This window comes from Camelus ferus, chromosome 30 (genome assembly GCF_009834535.1).
Source record: "Camelus ferus isolate YT-003-E chromosome 30, BCGSAC_Cfer_1.0, whole genome shotgun sequence".
Taxonomy (NCBI): Eukaryota; Metazoa; Chordata; class Mammalia; order Artiodactyla; family Camelidae; genus Camelus; species Camelus ferus.
In genome coordinates this window covers 15537289-15564943 of record NC_045725.1, presented here as the reverse complement: position 1 = coordinate 15564943, position 27655 = coordinate 15537289, and the positions used below count along the sequence as shown (strand labels likewise).

General features: G+C 38.5%; 1 protein-coding gene across 6 annotated transcripts in view; it reads left to right on the top strand.

The window, feature by feature from the left end:
- DYM (dymeclin) overlaps positions 1 to 27655 on the top strand; it is a 310625-nt gene that overhangs the window by 122366 nt on the left and 160604 nt on the right. For all 6 annotated transcript variants that reach the window (XM_032470527.1, XM_032470531.1, XM_032470529.1 and 3 more), the window contains 2 exons: positions 2958 to 3071; positions 4026 to 4120. In XM_032470527.1, coding sequence (XP_032326418.1) covers positions 2958 to 3071; positions 4026 to 4120 — 209 coding nt within the window. The remainder of the gene's footprint in view (positions 1 to 2957; positions 3072 to 4025; positions 4121 to 27655) is intronic.

Below are 27655 nucleotides of genomic sequence, written 5' to 3'. Positions count from 1 at the left end.
CTCAAGATAATGGTTGTTCCTTTTGGGGGGAATAAAATGAGATTTATATCTTAAAAAACAAAACGTTAACAGTAACGTTAAGTGTTAAATGTTTAAAATGTTAATGTCAATTGTGGGAGTTTATTACTCTTTGTGCTTTTCTGTATATATTTAATTTTTTAAAGAGTTGATATTATATATTACTATATAATATTCTAGCCTGTATAACATATGGAAGAGATCTATATTCAATAAAATCAAATAATATGGGGGAGAAAAGCTGAACAAAAGACCTAGAACCACTAATAATTCTTACATACTTTTTGAGGAGGAAGACATTTTCAGATCCTCAGGGTTTCCTTCTACATGTTATTTGAGTTACTTTAGCATTAAACAATAAATATATATGCTGTGTAATCCAGTAACAGTCTACAGCTATTAAACTGTGTGGACATTGAATGCAAGAGATGAGGAATTATAAGACACAAATAAAAAGGTCAAGAACTACAGCCAGGTTACCAAGAAAATTTTCTGTATGCTGCCTATTAATGCATTAATGTCCCATGGGAAGCTCTGTGAGGTTTGTAACTAGTTATTTTTAATTTTTCTTAAATACGTCCAGAATTTTTAGACAATGACTTATTTTTCACAGGAAGGAAAGACAGACCTTTATGTAAGTTTTAAATTGGATTTCTAATTTTCATAGTAACATAACTTTACTGTGTGGATACTCATTAAATGTTTGTTGAATGACAGATGCGTAAGACCACTTTTATTCAAAACACTTCTTTCATCCAGTTATATAATTGACATACCCAAGAAAGTGTTAAGAACCAGTGACCCCCGGTTTCGAATAAGAGTGGCTTACGATAATTTCTTTCTAAATACAGGAGCCAAGAGAGAGGAGAAACCACACTCTACTCAAGCATATGACCTTTTAAAAGACAGAGACTCCTCTCACTAGTAAAGTTGCCTAATGAGTATCCTGGGTTAGCATTCCCGAGGAGACTTAAAGCAGTGGTTTTTAAGGTTTTTGGTCTTTACACTTAAAAATAATTGAGGACACCAAATAGCGTCTTTATATGGATTACTGTTCTCTTCATTAATCATGTTGGAAATTAAAACTGACATTTTAAAAATATTTAATCAGTTTATTTAGAAATAATTATTATAATAAACCCACTACATGTTAGCATCAGTGATGTATTTTTATGAAAGTAACTATTTTCCACAAACAAAAATTCAGCAAGAAGAGTGGCATTGTTTCACAGTTTTGCAAATCTCTTTAATGAACTGCCTTAACAGAAGGCAGATTCTCACGTCTCCTTCTGTATTAAATTTGCTATTAGACGTGTTATGTAGCCTTTGGCATTTGGAACTATACACTCGGGAGACAATGAGAGTGGAAAGTATTGTCTTGGTATTATCGTGAAAATAGTTTTGACCGTAAGAATGCTCCAGAAATGTCTCAGGGACCCCTAGAAGTCCCAGCACCACATTCCGAGAACTGCTGCCTTAGAGAGTCTGTCGAAGGGCCTGAGCGCTGCGTCATTCCCTCATAAGGATTCAAACTGGCACAACTAATGGTTTTTAATATTTTCACCTTCTGTGGTTTGTTTTATATGTTTTAGTTGATTGAGGTCATTAATACTCATGAATAAGTGGAAATGCTTAAAATTTTGCTTTTTTTTTCACTTCACAAACCACTCAGCTACCATGCAGTGGGCTGTACATGCCAGCCTCTGAGTGGAGTCTGCTGAACGGGCCAGGGTGGGGTTATTTTACGTCAAGGATGCTAGGTGACAAGGGTCTCTTGCCAAAGTGCTGAACTGAGTAAAAATCTGTTTTGGAGGCACTGATGGACACTTACATGAAGTTGAAGACAGTATTTCTTTGCTTGTTTATTTTTATCTCTTTCCATGCCACTTTCTCAATTTTTAATATTTTTTGGAATTTGGGGGGAGGCAGACTTGGCAGAGAAATATCTATTTTATTAGTCTTTTAGAAGAACTGAGATTGCTAGATTTTCAGATACTAATATACATAAAATAAACAACAGGTTTATACTGTATAGCACAGGGAACTATATTCAGTCAGTGTCTTGTAGTAACCTATGGTGAAAAAGAATATGAAAGCGAATATATGTATGTTCCTGTATGACTGAAGTATTGAGAAATTCTGTACACCAGAAACTGACACAACCTTGTAAACTGACTATACTTCAGTTAAAAAAAAAGAAAGAACTTCTGAGGTCAACTATATTATTCAGATTTAATTATATTGGCCTGATTTCATGGATTATGATTGTGGGGTTTAGTTTGTTTGTTTTTGTTTTTGTTTAGTTGTTGTTTACTAGTCCATATTTCCCTTCTCTTGAAACTTTCTGGCTGTTGCTGTTTTGTTGTTGTCATTGTGATGGTGAGGAAGGGCAGCCAAGCACTTACATGTGTAGCTGTTTGGTTTTCCTCCCAGAGATAGTGCGTGGGTGGTTCAGGATGAGTCTTCGTCTACTTGAAAGTCTTTACTTTTCTGTTTTCTTGTGTGATCGTTTCCATAGAGGTAGAATTCTAGAATTAATATTCCTCAAGCATCTGTAGATGTTATTCTGTTGTCCTTCAGACATGTAGTGTTTGAAGATGAAAAATCCAGCATTAGTTTACTTTTCTTTCTTTTGGTGCAACAGCTCTGCTTTTTTTTTGTCTGATATGCCTATACCTTTTCAGATAGAACTCCTTTTTGTCTGCTGATGATAGCAGCCTCTGTTTTCCAGACCTGTTGTTTTCTTTTATATTTAAGAAGGAAAGAGGAGTAAGTACATCAGCACAGTTTTGCTCTCTCACACTGGAATTCTCACAGCTTACTTCCTGTTTAACTCATCTTCAGAGCAAAGCCATGGCGTATCAGAAATTGTAGACATGGATAATCCCTTTTTCCCTCAAGCAATCATATTCACTTAAACTTTTCTTCCCCCGTTACAGATATTAAAAAATATTACTTGGTATTCAGAACGGGTTTTAACTGAAATTTCACTGGGGAGCCTCCTGATACTGGTTGTAATAAGAACCATTCAGTACAACATGACCAGGACAAGAGTAAGTATTCCACAGCTGTTTTTCTACCTTTGTACAGATGGTACAATTAAGGCTGTAGTTTAAAACAGTCTCAATATTTTGAGTGCTAACATTCTCATGGAAAGTGGTGGAAAAATATAGATGGTCATATGGTCACTGTATTATGATCCTAAGGTAATGTGTCTAGTGTTTATTTCTTAATATTTAGTAGGTTGTCTGATCAGAGATATGTCACACGTAATCGAGTATGAGCAGTGGAGCGCATTTAGGTAGCAGATGCTGCGTGTCTCTTCTGGGCTGATAAAACTCGTTCACCTTTTAAAAGCAGCAAAAACAAACTTTAAGAAGATAGCAGCACAGGAAGATATGAATTCAGATGGGAAAGAAAGGTAAAAGAGAATACTTTAGAGAGTAAAAGGAAAATCTCAACCGGATTGTGTTTGCTGTACCTGGGAGCACATTTTGGTTCCGGTCAATAGAGAAGCAGTATACAGACTCCACAGCTCAGAGAAATGGTCCAGTTTATTGCTCTGTTTTCACTTATTCCCCTCTGAGGCTGATGTAGGTACATGTCCACAGTCTTCTATCTAAAACTTTAGGAGCCATGTGTGTTTCAGAACGGAGAATTTTTTGATTTTCGAAAGATAGTTATAGTCCGTGTGCTGTGTGACCATCAGGTTCTGGAGCAGCACACTGAAACCGAGCATTAATATTTCTGCAGCAAGAGATTTCCGTCTCCCCCAGGGTGGGGTTAATGAAGACCATAAGTAGTACCTTCATCTTTTGTGCCAGATGTTGCTTCCAAATTAGTGGTGAAAGTACTGAAATTTCAGTGCTTTATGGATTTTGGAATTAGAGGAAATGAATTGTGGCCCTGAGCTATCTAATATCAATGACAGTTGAGTTTGCATTTGCTTCCAGCTGAGAGTATCGAGAAGACTTGACATGTGTTTCACACTTACTCTTTTCTGACAGGACAAGTACCTGCACACAAATTGTTTGGCAGCCTTAGCAAATATGTCGGCACAGTTTCGTTCTCTCCATCAGTATGCCGCCCAGAGGATCATCAGGTAAATATGAGCTTTAAAAGGAATGCTGATTTTTGCCCCTTCTGGCTGCCCTGTTGAAAAGGAGACTATGCTGGTCCCTTTCTAAATGCTGTCTGTGAGGCATATCACATTTTCCTACTTAATTTTTATCACCTTGTTTGGTCAAAAGTACCTTGTTCTGCTTTGTTTCTAACCCAGACTTTTCTAAGTTAATTGCATTTGCTTTCAGCCTTTTTATAAAATCTAGTTTTATGCTTTGCGTGTCAGCTTTTTACAGAGGAGCAGGTGCACTGCTTAGTGATGTAAACTAAATCTTGATTAACGTATTTCCTGAGCATTTTATTGAGCATCACTCTACCCTTTTAAAAAGCAGTCTTCTGTCTCTTTTAGAGAATTCTCTTCATAGCATTTAACCATTAAGTTATTAGAGTTATTAGTTTCCTATTGCTGCTATAACAAATTACCACAAATTAGTGGCTTAAAAGAACACAAACTGATTATGTAATTCTATAGTTAGAAGCTCAGCAGGGGTCTCTCAGGCTAGAATCAAGATGTCAGCAGAGCTGCTTTCCTTTCTGCAGGCTCTTGAGGAGAATCTGTTTCCTTGCCTTTTCTGGCTGCTAGAAGGTGCCTGCATTCCTTGGCTCATAGCCCTTTCCTCTGTTTTCAAAACCAGCAACGGTAGGTTGTTGAGTCCTCCTCACATCTCATCACTCTGACCTCCTCTTCCACTTTGAGTACCCTTGTGATTGCCTTCGTCCTACCTGAATAATCCAGGATAATCTACCCATCTCAGGGTCCTTAGCTGAGTCACAACTGCACAGTCCCTTTTGCCGTGGAAGGTAACATATTCATAGGTCCATGGATGTTAGCATGTGGACATTTGGGGGGAGCCATTATTCTGCCTGTCACAACATCACTAGAAACCCCTGTCCATTCTCTAACTCTGTGCAAAAGATGTGCTCTGTAAGGTTAAGAAAGTTAATTAACAAAGGATGAATATCATTTGCACAGATTTTAACAAATGTGGGTACTTTTTGGTCTTCAGCTGGATACCCAGTATTGTCCAAGCAACTCTCAAGTAGAACATTTGTTACGTAAGTCAGTGATGTTAGATCCTTTCCTTTAATTCTTGCTTTTGGGGTGCTGCAGTTCTGACGGTTAGTTTTTTTGTGTTCCAGTCATTGGTGATTATCACAAGTCCCTATCACTTTATGACTCTGATCTCACTTTCCATCTTTTGGTTGGAGACATTTATTGACCTGGGCTCATTTTTATCAGTTGGAATTAACTTATGTTCTTAGTCTGTTTATCCTCAGAATTCAGCACAGGATATTTTCCTTTGACTCACTATTTGACCTAATAGTACATTATTTTGATTTTTTTTTTTTTTTTGATTTGTACTTGAGAGATTGTCCAGTTGGCTGACTTTGGACCAATGCTAACTTCATGATTTAAAGTCAACATAGCATCTGCTCATACCTCAGATTCTTCTGGATGTTCTGAAGAGCCTTTCGCTTCTAAAAATTAACCTTTGTCATCATACTTTATTTCAGCATGACAGGTTCAGTGATACCTGTGCTGCTTTGTGATCTGTTTTTCTTTGTGTGTATGTGGAGTTTTACAGTGGTTTTACAGAGGTTTCATTACAGGATTTTCTTCAACTGATACATGAACATTTGGCCTGTTCAATATGAAAATGCCAGATGAACTGGTTCAGAATTTAACTTCTGCTCAAATAAGCAAGATTAAGTAAAAATTTTCTAGATGTAAAAGAGTTGGAAAAAATGCAAATAAAGCTCTGTGCCCAATTTTCTGTGATAACTAAAGTAGAAAATCAATAGTCTTTGGAGAAATAAGAAATGTAATTTAGATTTATGATTTGGGAATATTTAGATCAAGTTTATCATCATTTAGGAGTAGTGCTTTACTTCATTTTAATGGAGATTTATTTAGTATTTAGTGAGGAACTTCCTTAAGCAATGCAAGGAATACCAGAATTAGTTATAAAAATTCCTGCCCTTAAGTACTTTGTAATTCAGAGATAAGATGAGGACCAACATATGTTGTATCTAGCAGAATGTAGTAATTATTAGAATGAAAGAAAAATTCCTGCGGTGAGGGTGAGTAGTTGGTACCGGGAGTGGTGAGGTCACATCTCATTGAGGAGTCAGGCAAGGTGACTAGAGGGATGGCTCTACATACTCGCCTGTTAGGGAGAAGCATCAACCACACAAACCAAAACAAAGCAGAGGGGATGTGCTGAGAGCATGGTGTGTATTTAGAAAATAACCAGTCCATGCAGTTGGCATGCAGTGGGCCTGTACAGAGGTTATAGGAGAGAAGCTTGTAAGAGCCAGCAGGGACCTTCTTGTGGAAGGGCTTAAATATTAGATCCACAGTTTAGGGTAATAGAAGGAATAGAAAGAAAAAAAAGTTCTCCTCTTTTATAACAACAAAAAAGAAAATGTGAATGAATGAGTTGTAAATGGATTTTAAAAGAAGTACTTTAATGTAAATGTCTGGAGTTGTGAGTTTCAGCAGATGATGTTGGTCTGTTTGTCACACTGAGGGGCACGCTGTTCTAAAGTTCCCAATTGCTGCCAGTGCTTCTGGTCCCAGGGTCACAGTTGAGTAGCCAGTGTGGACCAGAGCATCCCCATTGATGATCCAAGAGGGAGCGTGACGGAAATGCAGATTGTTGGCCCAGCTTCAGATCTGCTGAGTTAGAATCTCCCATTTTAACAAGATCCCCAGATGATTTGTTCATACATTAAAGTTTGGAAAGTACTTTGAGTTTGGACCTGGAAATCAAGATTTATTCCATTAGAAAACATTTGTGTTGAATTGGAAGTGGGGGCCAGCTTTTTTGTGTCTTGAGGAAACTCATTTTCTACTAAATTCTAGTGTTTAGGGTATAAAATTGTAAAGTATAATAAAGAACGCGTAACAAAAACCTGTTTAGATACACAGAAGATTTCTTACAGGAGTACAACTCAAGATTCACCAGATGCTTCAGTAACTCTTTCAAGTGAGAAGTAATTAGTTTTCATATACACATTTTCTCAATCCTTTTTTAGGAAGAGACTACACAACTTTGTGTCCATCATTTATAAAACGTAGAGGAGCCAGTGTTTCATGTGATCTTCAACAAAATGCAAAACAGAATAACATGTTTCATTGCTGTGAAAGTAGGATGTGAATGAAGCTTTAGAAAGTCTCAACCGGACGTAAATGTATGGAATGATTTCATACGGTGTCTAGGCTCTTGTTTCATGTTTAATGACACTGTGTCTTCCACAAATTCTTGGTATTCTGCAAAAATCCAAACATACATGATTTGGGTTTTGCTTAACTGTGACTATTTTTGGATATGTTATAAGCATGGATATTTGATATGATCATTGCTTGGGATTATAGGGTTATTAATTCAGTTAAAGCATTTGTATAGGGTGGATTATATACAAGGGATTATTGTGGGTTACAAAGATGTCATCACTTACTTCCTCCCCTTAAAACTTTTCCTATTGCCTTTCACGCCCCAACTCCCACCATCCCCCCTCACTGGTTCCTCCCCCTGGCTCCTCCTTCACCTTTGGCTTAACAGATACTCCTGCTTTTCTCCAGTATTTCATTCTAGATTGATTTCTTCTTTTCTCTTTTCTTCTTTTCCTTGGGAGTTCACATCTATGCCTGTGACTTCACCTACTATGTGCTGTTATACTGAAAACCATCCAGTCTACATTTATAATCCCAGTCTTTCTCTCTGTTCCTGAGGCTGGCAGTTCAGTGTTGTGGTTAAGACACCCTGAGTTTAGGTTCCCAGCTTCAAAATTTACTAGCTATGGAATCTTGGAGAAGTTACTTAGCTTCTCTGTGCAGCAGTTTCCTTGTCTGTAAGATGAGGTGGCAGTAGTTGCTGTCTCCATGAATAGGGTGAGAATTAAATGAGTTACATTTGTAAAGGGCCTGGCACATAATATTCATGATAAAAGTATTGGCCACTTGAACCCTAACTCTGCTAACACTACCTGGATAATCCCACACTTAACCTCAGACTTTTATTTTTAAAACTGAACTCATTTAAACTTCTCTTCCTGTTAAATTCCCCCTCCACAGCCACCTAAATTGCCAAGCCAGAAACCCACAAGTAATTCTGTACTATTTCTCCCTTCCCCTCAAATGCTGTATCTTCTTGGGTCCTAGAGTTCTGTCTAACTACCATTGTGACTTGCTTCATACCTGCTTTTCTGTCTCCACTACTACTGCCTTGGTTGACGTGTTCATCATCTTCACCCAGGACTGTGTCGTTAGTCAGCCTCGTCCTTTTGCCCCGCTACCTGCCCCTCTACAGGCCACCTCTGCACTGCTCCATTCATATGAAAAGCAAAGCTGATAATTTTTGTGTTGCTTCCTATGCTTAAAATCATTACATGACTTCCTGTTGCCAGCAGGTTAAAATTCAACCTCTTTCAAGTGGCTCTCAAACATGGTTGCTTTTGCCCCCAGGGGACATCTAGCAATGTCTGGAGTCAAGTGGGTTTTTTTTTTTCCTCCTTTTTTTGGTTTTTGTTTCTGTTTGTTTTTTGGGTTTGTTTGGTTGGCACAACTGGGGAGGAGGTTGCTACTGATATCTAGTGGGTAGTGTCCAGGGATATTGCTAAATATCCTGTAATACACAGGACAACAAAGAATTATCCAGCCCAGAACGTCAGCAGTGCTGAAGCTGAGGCCTTGTCTGACATGATCTGGGCCCTGCACTTTGCTCTTAATCATCTGTCACTAACTGACACTTACTGCTCTGTCCTTACTGAGTCTTTATAGTTCCCTGTCTTCCGTAGCTGCACCCCTGTGTCCAGATAAATGTGGTCTGGAACTAGAAAAAGCTGAGGCAGTTCCTGCTATTACCTCTTTCTGTAGGTTCTTTTCTACCAGCTTCCCACCCCTCTATTCTGTTTTATCTTGAACCAGCAGTGCCCCGCTCCCCCATACAACCCCTAGGCCTTTTTGTCTTTAGACCCAGCTGCTGGCACAGTTGCTTCGTATTTCCCTGTTCAGATTAGAAGGAGAACCCAGCTGGTCCTGTTCATCTCTTTGTAGCAGTCCATGAGTCACACTGTCAGTTTCTGGCCCAGAGGTGAGTTTCTGGGTAGGAGCAGGGGGGAAAGGCCAGGGAAGGAGAAAGTCCATGTTAGAAAATACAGCTTCTCTCAGAGGTGGTCTTGGGGAGAGAGAATGTCTGAGCCTTGACCTGGCCGGTGTAGGGGCTCCTGACGCCCTGGCCTGGCCTGGAGCTGCGAGTCTTGTTGCTTAAGCAGAGTGGTAATTACTGGAGATAAAAGATTTGTCTATGTTTCTTTGTATCCCTTTATGAGAGCAGCTTGTCAGTAGGCATACAATAGACTTTTAATAAATACCTAGTGACTGATACTTAAAAGATGGGCTGGCACCTGGGACTTCAGCTTAGTTCTGGCACCTGTCATCCTGAGACTTCATCTAAGTTGATTCCCGTCATTCTGCAAATATCTGCTGCTGCTTGAAACTACTGAAGTTGAGGGCAATGCACGCTATTATTGAAAGCTTTATGATCTTTCAAACTTTCTGAGAATAGAATAATATAAAACAGACTAGATTTTTACTTTAAACTATTTAATTAGAGTAGTACAGGGCTTTTTTTTTTTGTAAAGTCTATGTAATTTAAGAATTTAAAAATTCTTCCATCTATGATTTATACTTATACCTTTTCTTACTCTTACCAGCCACATGCTCTTCAGATTTTAACCAAATTCACTGCTGTCTGTCTCTTCTTTGCTTCGCCCCAAGCTCACAGTTTGTGTAAGGAGCCAGGCACCGTGTTCTGTTCAAAAACACATGTTGGTTATCTAACTCCGGATGGCTAGTTCCTTTATTTTGGACAAATATGGTTCTCTTAGAATGGCCCAAGGAATTAAAGAAAGTTGGACAATTTGCTTTTAATAATACCTTCTCATATTGGCTTACCACATCCGGCTTCCTCACTTGTGTCCCCCTGAATTAAGTCTTTGGGAGTGGATTTTTTTTTTCGGAACCAAATAATACATTGAACCGAAAACAAACAACAGAATGTTGGGAAGCAAAATGGCCTGTTTATTGTTGGGATAATTTATATTAGGCAACATAAAATATTCAAATGCATAGTATAGTAACATATCCGGTTGTTTCTTTTGGTTTTGCTATTTCCGGAATACTGTCTTATTTTGAAAATAAGGTCCATTTAATGATAAATTAATACTTGTCACATTCAGTGTGACCACTTGTCTCACTTTTGTTGCAGTTAAGGCTGGTGAAGGTCTAGAGGCTTATATGATTTAGAGTGTTGGTGTTTCACAGCTGATATGTGGCTCTCCCGTTTGGCCAGATTAATAGCCCACCCGCCTTCCATTGCACTGTGGTGGCAGGACTGGCGGGTCATTATTCCTGAGAGTAGCTCACCCGCCATGGGCCCATCAATCCAGGCTCTTGGGGGTTATCTGAAATGGGTGGTTCTCTGCAGTCTAAGGTGGCCGAGCCCTTGTTGATCCTTCCGTTCGCTGCTCCCCACCCCTCATTTCCAGCTTCCTTCCAGGGGGGCTAAGTACCTAAAGTTACAATAGCAAAGACTAGAGGGTCTTTTTTCTTTCTTTCTTAAACTGACTGGTTGAAAAAGAATGGATGTGTCAGGTATTGCAATACATAGTGTATGGATATTTTCCTGGAAAATAAACATAAAAAAGAGGATGAGAATTGTTTACCTTTTAGCCTGAAAGCTTTAGTATTTTTCGTACATTGAATCCTTGATGTTAACTTTATTTTTAATTTGGTAGGTACTTACTGAGCTTTTGCTGTGTGCCTGTCACTGCCGAAGTCCTCTTTAGTTTCATGTTTTTTTTGCATTTTAATTTGAGACTAATGCCATTCGTTGTATCTAGAAATTAAGTGTCATAGTCACGGTTGGTTTTATTTTTTAAAAACTTAATTCAATTTCAACCTCATACCACTATCTGACATCCTTATAGTTAGGAAATTGTTTCTTTAGAGACGGTATTATCTGATGTTAAGAGTTATAACAAATAGTTCAGTTTTGTTTCTAAAATCTTGGTAAGTTGTTTAACTTCTGTTTTCCATCTCTGAAATGACATATGATACCTACCTCATTGTAATGTTGTGAGCGTTAATAATGGCTTGTCAAGTCTTTTGCCAGCTCTATTTTATTACAACATTTTTTGAAATAATTTTAATCTAAAAATAAATTTAAATAACATCCCTGCAAAAAAATTTCTTACTCTCTGTTAATATTTCTAGATTCTGATTCCTTGCCCAAAGGATCATCGAATTGCCTGTTCCCCAAATATTTCCCTCAGTGAAGACCTTAGTGAATATAGATGGGGAGTTTTTAATAATAATGCTTTATTTTGGATTGGTGGGAGGTCTGAGCAATAGTTTTGCAGTGTAAGTGCTTTTAAACTTATGTAATTTATTTTTTAAAAGATAGAATTAACTTGTTTTTGCCCAGTGCCTGGCAGTGAAGAAGTTCCCATTTCTCCATTGCTTTGGTCTTTGCTGATCCTTGTATGATATTGGCATAGCACAGGCCAGCAAAGGAGGGAGGAATGTTTTTCCTTAAAAAAACATCTGGCTTCCTGCACTTCCTACAGCCAGTGGTACTTTGAAGGTAACTACATTTTTCAGGAAAACCTGACATGGTTTGCTTTTCAATTTAGCTGTTTCTTCAGAAGCTGTGTTGAGAGCATTTAGACAGCTCCCAGTTGAGAATGTCAGTTTCCAATAGGAAATTTCTGACTGTGGGATTGCTATTGTTATGTAACAGAGTGTCTTGGTAGACTTGATGGGACATGCAAAAACTTCATAATTAAAGTTTAATTTCAGTTTAGACTGCCAGCAAATTCAAAATGTCCATTTTTAAAGGAGCATCTCATGGATTTACCTGAATTTTGATTTCTTATAAGTAAAGACCTTTGTGGACAAAATTGTCACATGGGAAGTCAAACATTAAAATGACTCGAGTAAAGCTTTATAAAATGTACTCATATTATAGAGGTAATGGGGAAGATTCAGACTTTGTCCTTTTAGCCATAAATTATTAAGCCCCCATTCCTGTCTACTACTGTGAAGGATCTGAGATGAGATTTTTACCCTACTTTCAAGCTAACAAGTTAGCCTGCCATAGTTTTGGGGATCCCAGTAGAGATTCAAGATTCCTGGGTCACAGACAAAGGACAGTTTATTACTCACAGTAGTGGGAGCCAGTGTCATCATTTTCTCATGTGGTTCCCCATGCCTACAGGGCAACGTGACAAGGGTCAGGTGACGTCTGCACATGCAGTGGGTTGCATTACAGGAGAGGAACCCGAACCTAGGAAATCCCATCTTTTATAGTAGGCTTCAGGCAAACCTGCCCAAACTTCGCTTTGAATGGAGACATGTTTAATACATCTGATGGCAGCAAACTACTCTCTGCTGTTAGAGGGGGTCACTGTCTGGTCACTCTACAAAATCCACGAAAAGATAGTCCAGAGCACGTGACTTTTAATGCCTGTGTTTTCCAGATGTGCAGAAACACTAGAGACCCATGGGGAACTCTCCCAGTAGTCTTAGTGCCTAGTTTTGTGTTTTGATTGCCATTTGGAAAAACCTGTCACCAGCACATTACCGCAGCTAGCTGATACTGTTCAGATTTTATGTATCACTTGTTAACGCGTTGGATTCATGTATCTTAGAAGAAGTAGTAAAGGATTGAATGGCCTCAGTAGCCTCTGCTTTGTCCATGTGTCATGATGACTCTCCTGCTCGGGTGACAGGGTCATTAATGCAACCCTTAATGTCTTGTTTCTGGTGACTTTAACGTAACCAAGGCATTTTTGTATTAAATGCAAATCATAAAATTTTAGGCTTGGAAGGACCTTTAAAGAACATCTAAGACAGGTTTGCACATTTTACACGTGGAAATGCTGACACCTAGGTTAGTCTAAATGAGCACTATTGCAGAACAACATTGTAGAAGTCAAGCCTCCCAGCTCCTCGCCTGGTGTTCTTCCCAGAACAACGGAGAAAAACTGTTCGCGCGCACATAGCCTCTCTCTGTGTCTCTTACTTAGTTGTGATAGCTGGTACTTTAAAATGTAAGGCCAGGTCAGAGAAATCAAATGACTTATAAAGCATTCTCCTTCTTGATGAACTGAACGTGCTTCATGGGCTTTGTAAAGAGCAATTTTTTCAAGACAAAGAAGCAAGGGTTGTGCTAATGGGAGAAATGAGAGTTAACAGAAGGTTAAAGAGATTTAAAATGACTCACGTGTCCAATATAACTACACACAGAGTCAGAGGTACCTGAGACGGGGATGCACGAAGGAAGGAGAGTGCTGCTTTAAGGAAGATGGGAGGACGGGTGGGAAAGGTAGCTGCTACAAAGGTAGGTAAATACTCCCTCTCACAAAGGCAGGTGAGCGTTCTGAGCATTTAACATTTGTTTATTCATTTAATTTGCCTGAATTTCCTCATTTACAAAATGGGAACGTCCTCCCAGTATTGCTGTGAGGAATAAAAGGGTTATTACATGGAAAGCACTTAGAATGCAGTCTTTTCAATAGCAGTTCACCTATGAGTGATCAGAGGAAAAAGCCTTCCTTATGAGAGGACGGGCAGCACCATGTCTTGCTTGTGGTGGCTCAGTAGATATTTGAACGAATGATGAAATTCTGACACTCTAATTCGATTAAAAGAATAATAGTTAAAATCTGCTGGCTTTAGGTGAAGAGGAAACATGCTGTATTTTTGTTGCTGTCTTTGATTTGTTTTCTCGTCCAGCTGGTATCTGCCATACGCGACATCCTGGGCCCTGTACCATATGTTATTTGTGTTACCTGATGATGTGGGTATTATTATTTCCATTTTACAGCGGAGAAACTAAATTTCAGGGGAATGATTTATTTAAGGCCACCTTGCTGGACAGTGACAGTGCTGAGGTCTAAGCGTTAGTCTGACCTCCATCCACACTACTGCGCTACCTCCCATCATCAAGTACTTCTTATAAAGAAGTTTTAAACTAAAAGCATGCAAGTAGTTTGTGTACAAGGCATTTTAATATCACATCCTGCCCTGGGCGAGCTGTTTTTAGCCTTTCTGAGCCTGTGGTCCCCTTGTTGACGTGTTTTTAGAACACCATTCACTGTCTTTTAGTACATGCTGACTGAGAAGATTGCAGGTGAACCGTGGGGCCTCACACCTGTGATACTGGAGCAGCTTTGCTCAGTTGGGGTTCCGGAAGGGAGTCAAGCCCTGTGGAGAATGAGATGGATAACAGTTTCCTCAGTTCTCCCGAGGATGGCACGTAGACCACACCTTCCCAAACGCGCGTTGCGGAGCAGTTGGTTGACTATTAAATTTACACCTTCTTAGGACCTCTGGTTGAAAAAGATCTGAAAGGCCTTCTGGGTTTGGGGCCCACAAGATAAGAAAAACTACTGTAGGAACCCAAACTATTATTGATATTTTTCCATTAAAAATGTACCTGTTTTTCTTACCTTCATTAGTCAGACATGAAGATCTAACTGAGGTGCAGGAACATTTATATACTGTTTACTTATAGGACTTTCATGAGCCGATTAGTTCTGGAAATTCAGGTGTTCACAGCTCTGTCATTATTTGCTACCTGATGTGAACATAATCATGGATCTTAGCACATAAGGTAATCAGAGGCCTTCACATTGTTACAGATTTCCTGGTTAGGGTCACTTGGACTTATATAATATCACTGGGATTCTAAATACACCCTCTGAGAAACCAGAGTAACTGGCTCTAATAACGTTTTCTTCACAGAGTATTTTATAACATGATTGTGATTTTTTTTAAAAGCAGGGGTAGATATTCAGGAGTCATTTAATCATTCATCAGATATTTTCTGCATCTGCTTTGCTTTGTGTTAGGCATTGCCGGTCATTGGAGATTCTTGTCACATGTTTGTGCTCTGCCTTCAGAGAGCTTCCAATTTCGTAGAGACAGTGGATTGCTTGTCACAGAGCAGCGTGCGTGCTGTGCTGACGACAGTGTGACAAGGGACAAAGCAGACAGTGTTTTATAAGACATCCTATGCCATTTTCACCGTGCTGACATTTGCACTAGTGTTGTAGAAGCAAAGTTGGGGTAAAATCGCTGGTGTATTGGCATGAATGACGACAGTGGCACCAATCTGTGCTGGTCGCCACTGTGTCTTCCACAGTCACACACTTGCAGTGAAAAAAACAGTCACTTTCACTTGATGTCCTTAATGAAACAGTAAAAATGATTAGTTGTAATAAGTCTTGACCCTTGAATCTGTGTCTTTATAATATTCTATGTGATGAAACGAAGTTCACATGAAAAGACTTCCACTGTGTACTGAGCTACAGCAGTTACGTGTGTGATTGAGTTGTGAACTGAACTAGCCACTTTCTTGATAGGATCCCATTTTTCCGTTAAAGAACGAGTGACAATCTGTGGTTGCTTAGACTTGGCAGACATTTTCTTGAAAATTAATAAAGTGAGCCTGTCACTTCAAAGAAGACAACCGCCAGTGTCAGTTGCCAGTGATAAAATTGGAACTTACAAGCAAAAATTAGAATTTTAAAAAACTTGTTTTGGCACCACGAGTTTGACAGCTTCCCAATAATTAAAGACTCTTGTGAAGAGATTGATGATGATACTAATAAATGTGAGATTTGGGGGGGGGGTACTGTATGAAGCAATGTGTCAGCATTTGGAAGATCTGTGTAACTCAGTGAGCCAGTATTTTTTAAATGACCAATGCATGAAGTTACAAAATTATGCATCAGCGAAAAGATTCATTAAAAGTACAGAATAGACTAACGGATCTTAATGCAACAGACTCAAAAAGTTTTTTGTCATAGTGTCTGATTCCATCCTTTTAACTATCTTTAAGAAACCACCCCTTGTTTCATTGTAGTATCAGAGGAGAGTGTCTGCAAGTTCCTGTGAAGGGCATTAAAATACTGCTCCCTTTTCCCAAGTAGTATCTTCTTGAGGCTGCATTTTCTTCACATGCTTCAACTAAAACAATATATAGCATGAGATTGACTTAAGAAGTGAGAATGAGCATCTGCTTCCTGTTAAGCTAGGTGGTAAAAAGATCTGCAGAAATTAAAAAATAATGCATTAATAATTCTTTCGGTTTGGAAAGGAGTTGTTTCTTATTAAGTATTTTATTTATGTTAACATGTACTTTATTATTTTTTAATGAATTAATAAATATTTTAGATTTTGTCTCAGTTTTATTTCTACTGTAGTTAATGTTTGTAAGTATAATCCACATATAAAATTGTTCTTGAGGGTCCTCAATAATTTTTTAAGTTTAAGAGTCACTGTGGTAATGCCATTTCAGAGGAAGGGGTGGAGATGGTGAATGTGAACGTGTCTGTATCACAAAGGTCACTGTATATACTTTTAAATATCTCCTATTTCTGAATTAATTATACCCCTACTTCCTTCCATCAATATAATCAATAGTTAGCTATGTTTGTATTATTCATGCTTCCATTTAATAAATATTTATTGAGAACATAGTTCTCAGAGGTTGGAAGAGAAAGGGGATATGCAGAATATATAAATCTTGTTTATTCCCTGTAAGAGCTCATGGTTTCTGTCTGTAAAAGTCGTAAGATGGGGATGTTACTCTGCTAAATTGTCTTAGAAGTCTACTGCTCATCTGGCCTGGGTGTGGCTAGGAAGTAAATTTGTTCTGGTTGTTTATTGCTGTGTGATAAACCACCCCAAAACTTAGTGGTTTAAAACAACAGTTTATAACTATCTCTCTCAGAGCTGTGGATTGATTGCTTAGCTGAGCGGTACTCACTCAGGGTTTCTCACATGCTTGCAGTCAAATGGCAGCTGGGCTGGGTGTCCAGTGTGACCCAGTCTCACAGCTGGCCGTTGATATCAGCTGGCAGGCCTGTTGAGACAGTGACCACAGCACCTCATTTTTTTCCACGTGACTTGTCCACAAAGCTTGGGTCTTCTCACAAGTTCCCCAGAGGGATGCTCCCAAGGATGAACCTCTTAAGAGTGACAGAAACTAAGGTTTTTTTTGTGAGGTAGCTCAGATATCCCAGAACGTTGCTTTCACCACATTTTATCAGTCAAGAGCAGGTCACAGGACCAGTGCAGGTTCAAGAGGAGGGGACGATACAGGGACATAAACGTTGGGAGGTTTGGTTCATTTGTGGCCATCTTTGGACACTAGCTGCCACAAGACTGTCGTAGATTATTACCCAGGGTAACTGGGAAAATGAACAGCTGCTTTCGTTGTCAAATTCTAGGCTTAAGGTAAATATCTAGATTTCTATTCAAAAGAGAAAATTAAGCTGAATCCATTCAGATGTTATCTTTGCATTTTTCTTTCCACTGTTTAATTTAAATTTGATGTAAAAATTCTCTCCCCTGAGTTTTGCCTATATTCGGTTTCTTTTATTCAGAAGCAAATGCCCACTTTACAGTAATGGTGGCTTTACTATACCAAGTAGGCAGAGTTCCTGTCCTATTATAAATGCTCTTGGGGCTGCACTTGCTGGTCACTGAGTGGTTGATAATGGCCTGCTCTTGTCTTGGGGTTGAGAGACTATAGGGCTGTGCTACCCTGTGGCAGCGTGCTTGGCCGGGTGTTGACTTTGACAGTGGCAGTGCGGAAGTCCTGTATGAGGGAGGTTGAGGGCAGCATTAAATTTGAAAGGTGGAGCTTGGAGATTTGCTTGGAAGTAGCATTTGAAGAGCAGACACACTGTCTCCAATTGATTGTATGTTTGCTGTGGGTTAGAGATCTGGCTGGAGGGTATTTGATGGGGGAGATGCTTTAGCTAAAGCTCCCCTTGGTGGTGCTGTTGCGCTGTAAACCTCCAAAGAAAACATCTTTTGGTGCCAGTTTTTTTTTTAGCAAACATTTTATTGGACACCTAAGATGTACCAGGCCCTGTGCTAGGCTTAGGGAATCTGAGACATGGTTATTGTCCTCATAGTCTGATCCTCGCTATTCTCTTTCTTGACATTTTTCTAAAAAGTGAGAAAACAATACCTAATTGAACGCAAGCCAGGCCCAAAGCTGCCTATAGACAACAGTTTGCCTAAAGATGAGGTATTCACAAAGTTAAAAAAATTCTAAAGTTACATAAGAGGGTATCAAATCGTCCTTAAATATATTTTAAAATGCTCAAGTTCACTCTAATAAGAAAAATGCAATTTAAAACTTCACTGAGATGCCATTTTCCACCCATCCATCAGATTAGAAAAATCTGTTTGCATGATTATGGGGAAGCAGATATTCTTAGATTTTGGGGGTGGGAGTGTAAATTGGTACCCTCTCTGTGAAGAACAGTGTGGCAATATTTATCCAAATTCCAAATGCATTACCCTGTGACCCAACAGTCATACTTGCATTTATGAAGAATGACAATGTACATGTTTATTTTGACAGTATTTTTTTTAATAATAGAGGAAGTTTAGAAACAACTCAAATATCCATCAATAAAGACTTATTTCAATAAAGATGGTACACTGATACCATGGACAGTGTATAGTTATAAAAAATAAAAAAACAGAAGGGTACTGATAGAAGGCTTTCCAAAATATATTATGTGAAAAGCAAGGCATGGGACAATAACGTATACAGTAGTCCCTCCTTCCCTGCAGTTTCCCTTTCTCGGTTTCAGTTACCTGTGGTCGACTATGGGCCAAAAACACTAAATGGAAAATCCCAGAAATAAACAATTCATAAGTTTTAAATTGCATGCCATTCTTGCAGTGTCCTGCCCAGGACGTGACTCACCCTTTGTCCAGTGTATCACTTACTAGCCGTCTTGGTTATTAGATTGACTCCAGCAATGTCTCTGTGCTTTTGTTCAACCTTTATTTTACTTAACGACCCCAAAGTGCAAGCGTTGTGATGCTGGCAATTCGGACATTCTCTGACCTGATTTATAAATTAAATTTTATCACAGGTATGTATGTGTAAGAAAAAACAGAGTGTATGTAAGGTCAGTACCATCAGTGGTTTCAGGCACCCGCTGGGGGTCTTGGACCATATCCCCTGCAGGTAAGGGGGGACCACTGGAGCATTTGATTAGTCTAAGTAAGGGGGAAAATGATATATATTTGCATATGTCCTTATTTTCATGTAGAAACTCTGGAAAGATACACAGGAAACTGATAAAAATGGTTATGAGGTGAGAAGAAAGCAAGGCTTTTCATGGTTCCTGCTTCTCTTCTCCTACCAGGAGGACAGGATTCTTTGTATCATTGGTGAATGTACACCTAGGACCTGTAACAAATCCTGGCATACAAATAATAATTTGTAGAATAAATGATTGTATGAAAATAACTCAGTATAAAACAAGCCACACAAACTCATTGCAGAAAATACAGGCAAGCTTAAAGACAACCATAGTTCCTACTTCCAAGTAATCTTTAGACTAATGCCTTGGTACATAACACTCCAGATAATTTCGTGTTCGTATCTATGTATGTATTTTCATAAAAACAGGCTCCATCACATACAGAGTTTTGCAAGCATTTCTCATACGTGTGTGTGTGTGTGTGTGTGTGTGTGTGTGTCCCCTGTGCTGAAAGGATACAGTTCTGTAACATGATGGCTTCAAAATATCGTTGAATTTATCCAGTTAAATTGATAATGCAGTGTATTTGGACATTTAATTTGTTTGCACATATGCAGGTACATACATGTACAGCTCTGGAAATAAAACCCTTGTGCACAAATGGGGACAGTGTATGACAGTGGTTAGCTGTGCACATGGGAGTGAGACCCACCTCTGCCTCTCGCTAGCTGTATGGTCTTGGGCAGGTTACCTCACCTTTCCATGTGTACATTTTCTCATCTATAAAATGTGGATAATAATAATAATTCCTGTTTTGTAGCATTATTGTATGGATTAAATCAGTAAAAATATGAAAACCTTCTAGAACAATATTCAGCACATACATTTATTTATTTATTTATTTGGGGGGTAACTAGGCTCTTTAATTTAAATAACTTTTTTTAATGGAGGCACTGGGGATTGTTTAGCACATTTAAATGTTCACCAACCTCTTCTCTCCAAAGAGAAGCATGGGTGTAAAATGGGGGACCTGTTTTTGAGTGACCATTACTGTTCATTATTAATGACCCTCAGAACTCTTTAAAAACATCTATTTTTAGCTCATCTTTTTGATACTGTCCCCTACAGTGACCCCTGCGGTCACAAGCAGGAGACCCTTAAGGATAATTTGCTTGATAAATTTAGCACAAGGAGATCTGAAAGGGGCAGCTGCACATGAGTTCTTCTCTTCAAGGAGGTGAACCTCGTTCTCCCAAGTCTCAGGTGTGTCTTGGGTCTCATTTAGTAGCAGGGAAGGTTGTTCACAGTCTTTCTGGGGAGAGCACGTTCAAAATGAGTGATCACTGATTCCTTGTTCACCTTACTGAGTGATGTGAGCATTGAGAAGACTGGACCATTCCGACTGCCTGGTGTACACGCTGTGTTCACCTGGCACCTCGGAGGAGGGAGGTCCTCGTGCCCAGCTCCGATGTAGTTGCCTTTTGGGGCAGTAAGTTCACATTTTCCCATTTCCTTAGATTATTATTTTTAAGAGACTTTATTTTCATTTCTTACTTACTGTTAAATATCTCCTAGAATTCATCCCTTTTTATTGCCCTTCCTGAGTTTCACCATTTATAAAGCAGTTTCTTCTTTCCACATACTGGTTTTCTTGAAGTGGGGTATACTTGATCAAATGGAAACAGTTCTGAAATACAAAAAACTTGACTGAGAATGGCTGTTTATATATTTTTTCATTTATGTATTAAAGGAGATTTCATAGACCGCCCTTACAGAAAGGAAGAACTGGAAGTCCTTTCTGAGAGGTTTTTAAAAAAGGTCTTAATGTTTATGTTATCTACAAGTGACCCCTGAAGTGTGAATAAAGTGTTCCGCTACCAAAAAAAAATTTTTTTTTGCTAAATTATCAAGTCTTTTACATAGCTTCTGTTTCCCTTATATATCTAAGAAATCACATTTCACATTAAGATTCAATTAGCTTAAGCAGATTCTGTTTGTGGAACTTTGATTCCTGATGAAGAAAAAAGGCTAGTCTGAAGATTTTATAGTAGTAGATTTTTATATTACAATTATGAAATGGAGCATTTTATGGTAATTAAAAGATTTAGGCATTTATTTCAAGCTGTAAGTTTTTTTTTTTTCCTTTCACAACGATATAGTGCATACTTGAAATTTGCCTACCAAACCATTTCATTCTATTTTGCTGACATGTATTGTATCTCGTAAGTAGTTACTAACCTTGACTGGTCTAGACACTGGTAGCATTGTAATCTTACAGTGTTTTGTTTAGACTTTCTTAAAATTGGATCATATACTAAGCGTTAAGAAGTTTGAGGTAATGATATATCTGTTGCAAATAAAGTAGCAATAAACCTTTTGAAGGCTGTCTGACTATTATCCTATGTAAAGTGTTCACAACTTGAAATAGTATTTCCCTTTAGCTTCTTATTCTTTATAGCTGTTGATAATGATACTGTGTTACGTTGAAAGGATTTCCTCGAGTTGTATCAGCCAAATTTAGGTTCAACTGAGTACGTGAAAAACTGGCAATCCTAATAATTCAAAGAAGAAATAATTTTATTTTTCTCCAGGTGAAAGTCCAAAGCAGACCTTCGAGGACTGATAAGGAGGCTCTGCTCCAGGAAGTCTGCATGAGTTTCCTTTATCTGCTGTAACAAATTACCACAAACTTAATGGCCTTAAACAACACAAATGTATTATCTCACAGGTCTGTAGGTCTGCAATCTGGCTTGGCTCAGCTGATTTCTCTGCCCCAGGTTTCACAAGGCCTAAATCAAGTTGTTAATCTGCTGGGCTCTTCTCAGGAGGCTCTGGGAAGAATGTGCATGTAGATTCCAGGTTGTTGGCAGAAGCCAGTTCCTTGCGATTGTAGAACTGAGGTTCCCCACTTCCTTGCTGATGCTCAGCCGGGAGCTGCTCTTCCCTCCTAGGAGCCCTTCTCTAGGTCCTTGTGCATGGGCCCCTACATCTCAGAGCCTGGTGGCACGCCAGGTGGTTTACATGCTTGGAATTTCTTTTATTCTTTTACCGTTTCCCCTGACTCTAGCCAGAGAAAGTTCAGGACTTTTAAGGGCTCGTATAATTAGATTGTGCCCATCTGGATAGTCGAGGATAAGCTTCCTATTTTAAGACCTGTAGTCTTAATTACATCTTCAGATTCCCCTTTGTCTTGTAATGTTTCATAGGTCTCAGGGATTAGGGCATAGGCATCTTTGGGTAAATTCTTTTTGGTGTATCTCCACCATCCCTAGGGTCTGATCTTCCTTATTATGGTCCCAGTCAGCATCTGAGTTCAAGCCACGGAATAGAGGAGACAAAGAATAAAAGGTGAGGCCGGGCACCAGGTGACTCTTAAGGAAGGTCCCCAGAAGCTCCCTTGAGATATTTATATCTAATAAGCTAGAACTTAGTCACATGACCACATGTAGCAGCAGTGGAAGCTGAGAAATGTTGTTTTTATTCACTGCAGCTATGTGTTCTGCTTAAAAAAAAATCTGTTGATATGGGAGGGGAAAAATGAACCACTGTGGAACAACCAACAAGAAAACAAGAAACTAAAGGAGATTATAATAGCACAACTACCATACTGTAAGGCTGGGGCGGACAATGGCTTCCTTAGGGGCAGGTTGAAGAGAAATCCTTAAATAAGCAGTGTAACTTGACACCAGAACACTGAGTTTCTATACCCTGAAGAGCATCTAGCCTTGATTTATTTTTCCTGTTCTCATGTACCTGGCACGGTGCTTCCACAGAGTGGGTTTTAGTAAATACATTTCTTTGAATGAATAAAAAATGTTACCACTCATGTGGCATTTGAGTGAGATAAGCTGTTTTATAAGGCTCCAGTGGATTTTATTTTAATCCAACTGTTCTTTGAAAATACATTCTTGGATATTGTACAGAATCCCAACTAGAAATCCCCACAGTATATAACCAATCCATTCATCTTTGCATTCTGTGGATCCTTAATTCCTGCAACATTTAAGTATCTTATCTACTGAAAATAAATGTGAAAGTACAGTTTAAGGATAAGAAATTCAGCTTCAATCCAGTAGAATTTCTGTATGGCCAATTGTAATATAAGACAGAAAGTGATAAAGTGATAAGTTGTTCAAAGTGCTGTAGGAGCACAGAAAGAAGGAGGGAGTAATTCTAACCTAGGGTAAGATGGAAGACTCCAGAAAGTACGTGGCAGTACAATTGAGCAGTTGAAGTGTGAATAATACTTCAGCAGGTAAAAATAGGGGAACAGGAAAATCACATGTGTGACTAAAAAACATAAATGGGCTGACAAGAATAATTTTGGAAAGTATTTAGAACTTCCTGTTATTATAGAAAAATTATTTGTTTTTTATTTTGTATCAATGAATGATTATTTCTGAACTCTACTGGTCTGCAGCCTCCATTCCTTTTCCTGTTAGCAGAAGTAAAACCATGTTGATGTGGCCCTCTTCAAAATCAGTGAGTATTGCAGTCTGCATTTATACTTTGACTAAGGTTTTTCTGGTAATTTTTTAGTGCTAGTTGCAATATCAGGCATTTTAATGGTTGTTTAATGTCATTATATTTGGATCTAGGCTTCTACTAACTCAAAGGAACAGACACAAGTAGATTCACCCCACCCTGCTCTGTTTTGCAAAGTGGGCTTGCTGACGCTAATAACTAAAAGGGGTGTGGTGGCTTTCATATATTTCAGTGTCTTTCACATAGAGCAGTGTAACAGTGACCTACGTTGTAGCTTAACCTGGGAAAGGACCATGATAACTTAAGCTATTCAACCACGGCTGCTTACCTGTGGAGGCAGCACGGAAGAGATTGATGGAAAGTAAAGTGGAGTAAGTCCTCTCCCAAATCCGAGACGCTACGATTCTGATTTTGTGATTTGTGTGCTGCTCTCCTGTCAGGTCACATGTTTTCCTTGGCAGTGGCCATGTGAGCTGCCAGGCCTCTCAGCCCACCTTCCTCCTCCCAGAGCAGCACTGCTCCACTAGTATCTATGTCACTAGTCACGCTGTCACAGCAGATTTCATTTGCAGAAAGGGTCTCATTGCTTTAAATACATGCGCACATACATATCTCCATGAATAAATAACTAAGGTGAAAATTAGAGAACACTTCTTTAAATGATGCAATAATGAGGTAGATCTTAAGGTTCCTCAAACTGTTCAAAAGGCAGTGTATTATTCTAAGGTATGATACCTGTCTCAAAGATACATCATTAGAATAATAGCATGTTTAGTATCATTGGTGAAATGAAATTTTTAATAAATGATGGGTCCATTTGGTTATTTAAACTCTGTATTTTCTTATATATTTGTAATGTAGAAACGTTCTCTTTTGTCCTTTATTTATTTCTACACTTAGGTTATTGAGGTTTTCTGCCTGGCTGTATCTATCATTTACTCTCTTGTTCTCTGCCTTCTATAGAATTTTATCTGTTAGAAGAGAGACTGTAGATTCTTACTGAGAAAATCTGTTTTATTAATTATAAGGCATATATCCCAGGCTACCAAACCAAGTATACTGAGTGTTTGGAATTAAATATTTAGTGTTTCATTGACTGTTTCCTCTGACTTCCATTAAGACCTCTAGAAATAATTCTTCCTAATAAGCGTTTTGCTTATTTTGGGCCAGTACGCAGATTGATGTGGAGTGAGCCATTGCTGTAGTCCTCGGTGTGTAGTAAGCTCTTCTCAATAACATATCTAACTTCAGTATAGTTCATTTTGGGTGAGATGTTAAGTTTCTGTCACAGCAGAGACACTTGGTTTTTGTTCACAGTAGATAGCAATACTTGGGAATAGTTAAGAAATTTTTGATGATGGCATGGATTAAGAAACTTTAAAAGTGCGCAGAGATTAAAAAGAGCTTGATAGTAAAGGTTTTCACTAGGACACATGGTCTGTGCTTGAGCAGGATGTGTGGGACTGAGCTTGCAATCTCTAACCTAACTTTCTCCTTCCTTTGGATACATTTGGTATATTTTACTAGCAAAGGCTAATATTTCACTACAGGTGATTGCCATTTTAAAAGTTTTTAGGATGATTTTAAAAAATTGTTTTATTACAGACAGAAAATTTCACTGTTTTGTATGTAGCATTTTGAGTTGATAAACACGTGGAGTCATGTATCTACCTCTACGATCAAGATAGTTTTATTTCCCTAAAGATTCCCTGTTCAACTCTGTAGTCATAGCCTTCCAGTCACACAAGCCTTATTCTGTTCCTTGAGTTCTTTCTTTTTCAAATTGTCAGATAAATGAAATCATATGGTATGTAGTCTTGAGTCTGGAGATTCATCCACGCTGCTGTATCATTCCTTGTTATGACTGAGTAGTATTCCATTGTACAGGTACCACGGATCACCCATTTATCAGTTGAAGGACATTTGGATTTTTTTCAGTTTGGAGCATTTATGCATGAAGCTACCATAAATACTTGTGTAGAGAGTTTTGTGACATTGTAAGTTTTCATTTCTCTTGGGAAAATGCCTAAGAATGATGTTTTTGGGTTATATGGTAAGTATGTATTTAACTTTATAAGAAACTGTCAAAGTGACTGTACCATTTTGCGTTCCTGTTAGCAGTGTGTGAGGGTGCATTCTCACCAGTGGCTAATACTATCTTTTTGTAAAAACTATCCTAATAGATACCTCATTGTGCTTTTAAGTTGTATTTCCTTAGTGACTAATAACTTTGGGCAGCTTTTCATATCCTCTTTGTATTTATGTAACTTCTTTTTCTACATATAATTCATGTAATTTCTTTATATTCATATAACCTGTTTTATTTATAACTTTGCTGAAATGTCTACCTTTTGTTCTTTTCATATTGGGTTATTTGTTTTTGACTTTTGAGAATTCTTTACATATTTTGGATATAAAACACACATGCATGTGTTTTGCAAAGATACTTATACCAGACAGTGACTTAACAGCATTTTTCAAAAAACAAAATTTTCCCTTAACAGCATTTTTCAAAGAACAGAATTTTTTATTTTGATAAAGTCCAATTTATCACTTTTTTCTTTTATGAATCATGCTTTTGATATCTACTTAAGAACACTTTTCCTAACCCAAGGCTACAAAAATTTTCTGCAGTGTTTTTTTCTATAGAAGTTTCATAGTTTCATGTTTTACCTATACGCTTGTAATTGATTTTGAGTTCATTTTTGCATGGGATACAGAGTAGGAATCCATGTTCACTTTTTGTACATGTGTATGTAATTATGCCAGCAACGTTTGTCAAAAAGATATCCTTTCCCTGTTGACCTTGGTGATTGCAGCACACAGGTGGTGTATTAAAGAATTTATGGAGATAGGCATTTCACCAACAATGCCCTTCTTATTTACCACCTATAAGAATTAATGGATAAAAGAGAAATTTAATCAATTGAAAGAACAATGAAAAATTTGCAAACATTTGAAGTCTCTGCGCCCTTTTTTGAGAGACTGACCTAATCATCATATGTACAAGGACATCGAAACATTCCCTCCTCCAGCTGTGCCTCTGAGCTTCAGCCTTGTAGCTTGAAGAGCACGTGAGCATCCCTGTCCCTTCCCAGTTCCTTTCTCCTCCAGGTTCCGGCTCTGATGGTGGTCTGTCTTGAGATGATTACCATCTGAATCACAGAAGCCACAACTGCAAATTATTAAAGCCACATTTTTACTTTTATAAATCAATTTAATGTTGGAGTGATAGATTTATAAACATCAAAGCGTTTTCTAAGTGAAGAATTATGCTGAAAACAGCCAGAATCACTTGGGTTTAAAATAAGTCAGCACCTATCCACAGTTGATGTGTGAAGGAAAAATTGCTTTCCTTTCTGGAGAATCAGATTTTGGATATAGTTTATAAGTCTTGCCATTTTAGAAAAGATTAGGGCTCTTTTTTTTCTTTTTGTTGTTCTAAGTTACATCACGTGTTCTTGGAAAGTACTGAAGTAGTCTAAGAAGGCATCAAGAATATTTGAAATCCATGGTTTGGATGTGAAGGTGGAGTTTGGAGAACATTTCTGGAAAACCTGCTTCTGATTCCGCTTTGTTCTAATACAGTTCTTAGTGAGCAGCAGGAAAATGGGTGAGACAGTTCAGTGGCCTTTCAGTTTTCTTGTTTGGAGTCCTTCATTCTAAGTGATGATGAAATTGAAACCGGCAGAAAGGACCTGTTTCCTGCTGCTGTTCTCACCCCAGCTGTGCCAACCAGGTGTCTCCCCATCACCTGATCTCCTCGCCTCAGCCTGGAGGAGAGTTCCCTGAGCCCACAGGAAAGGGATCGTGATGCTCTGATGATGTCTATTCCCGTCATCCCCAGTTGTATGGACACATCTTGCCCACTGTATTAGTTTCTGACACCTGCTATAACAAATTACCAGAAACTGGGAGCTTAAAATAATAGAAGTTTGTC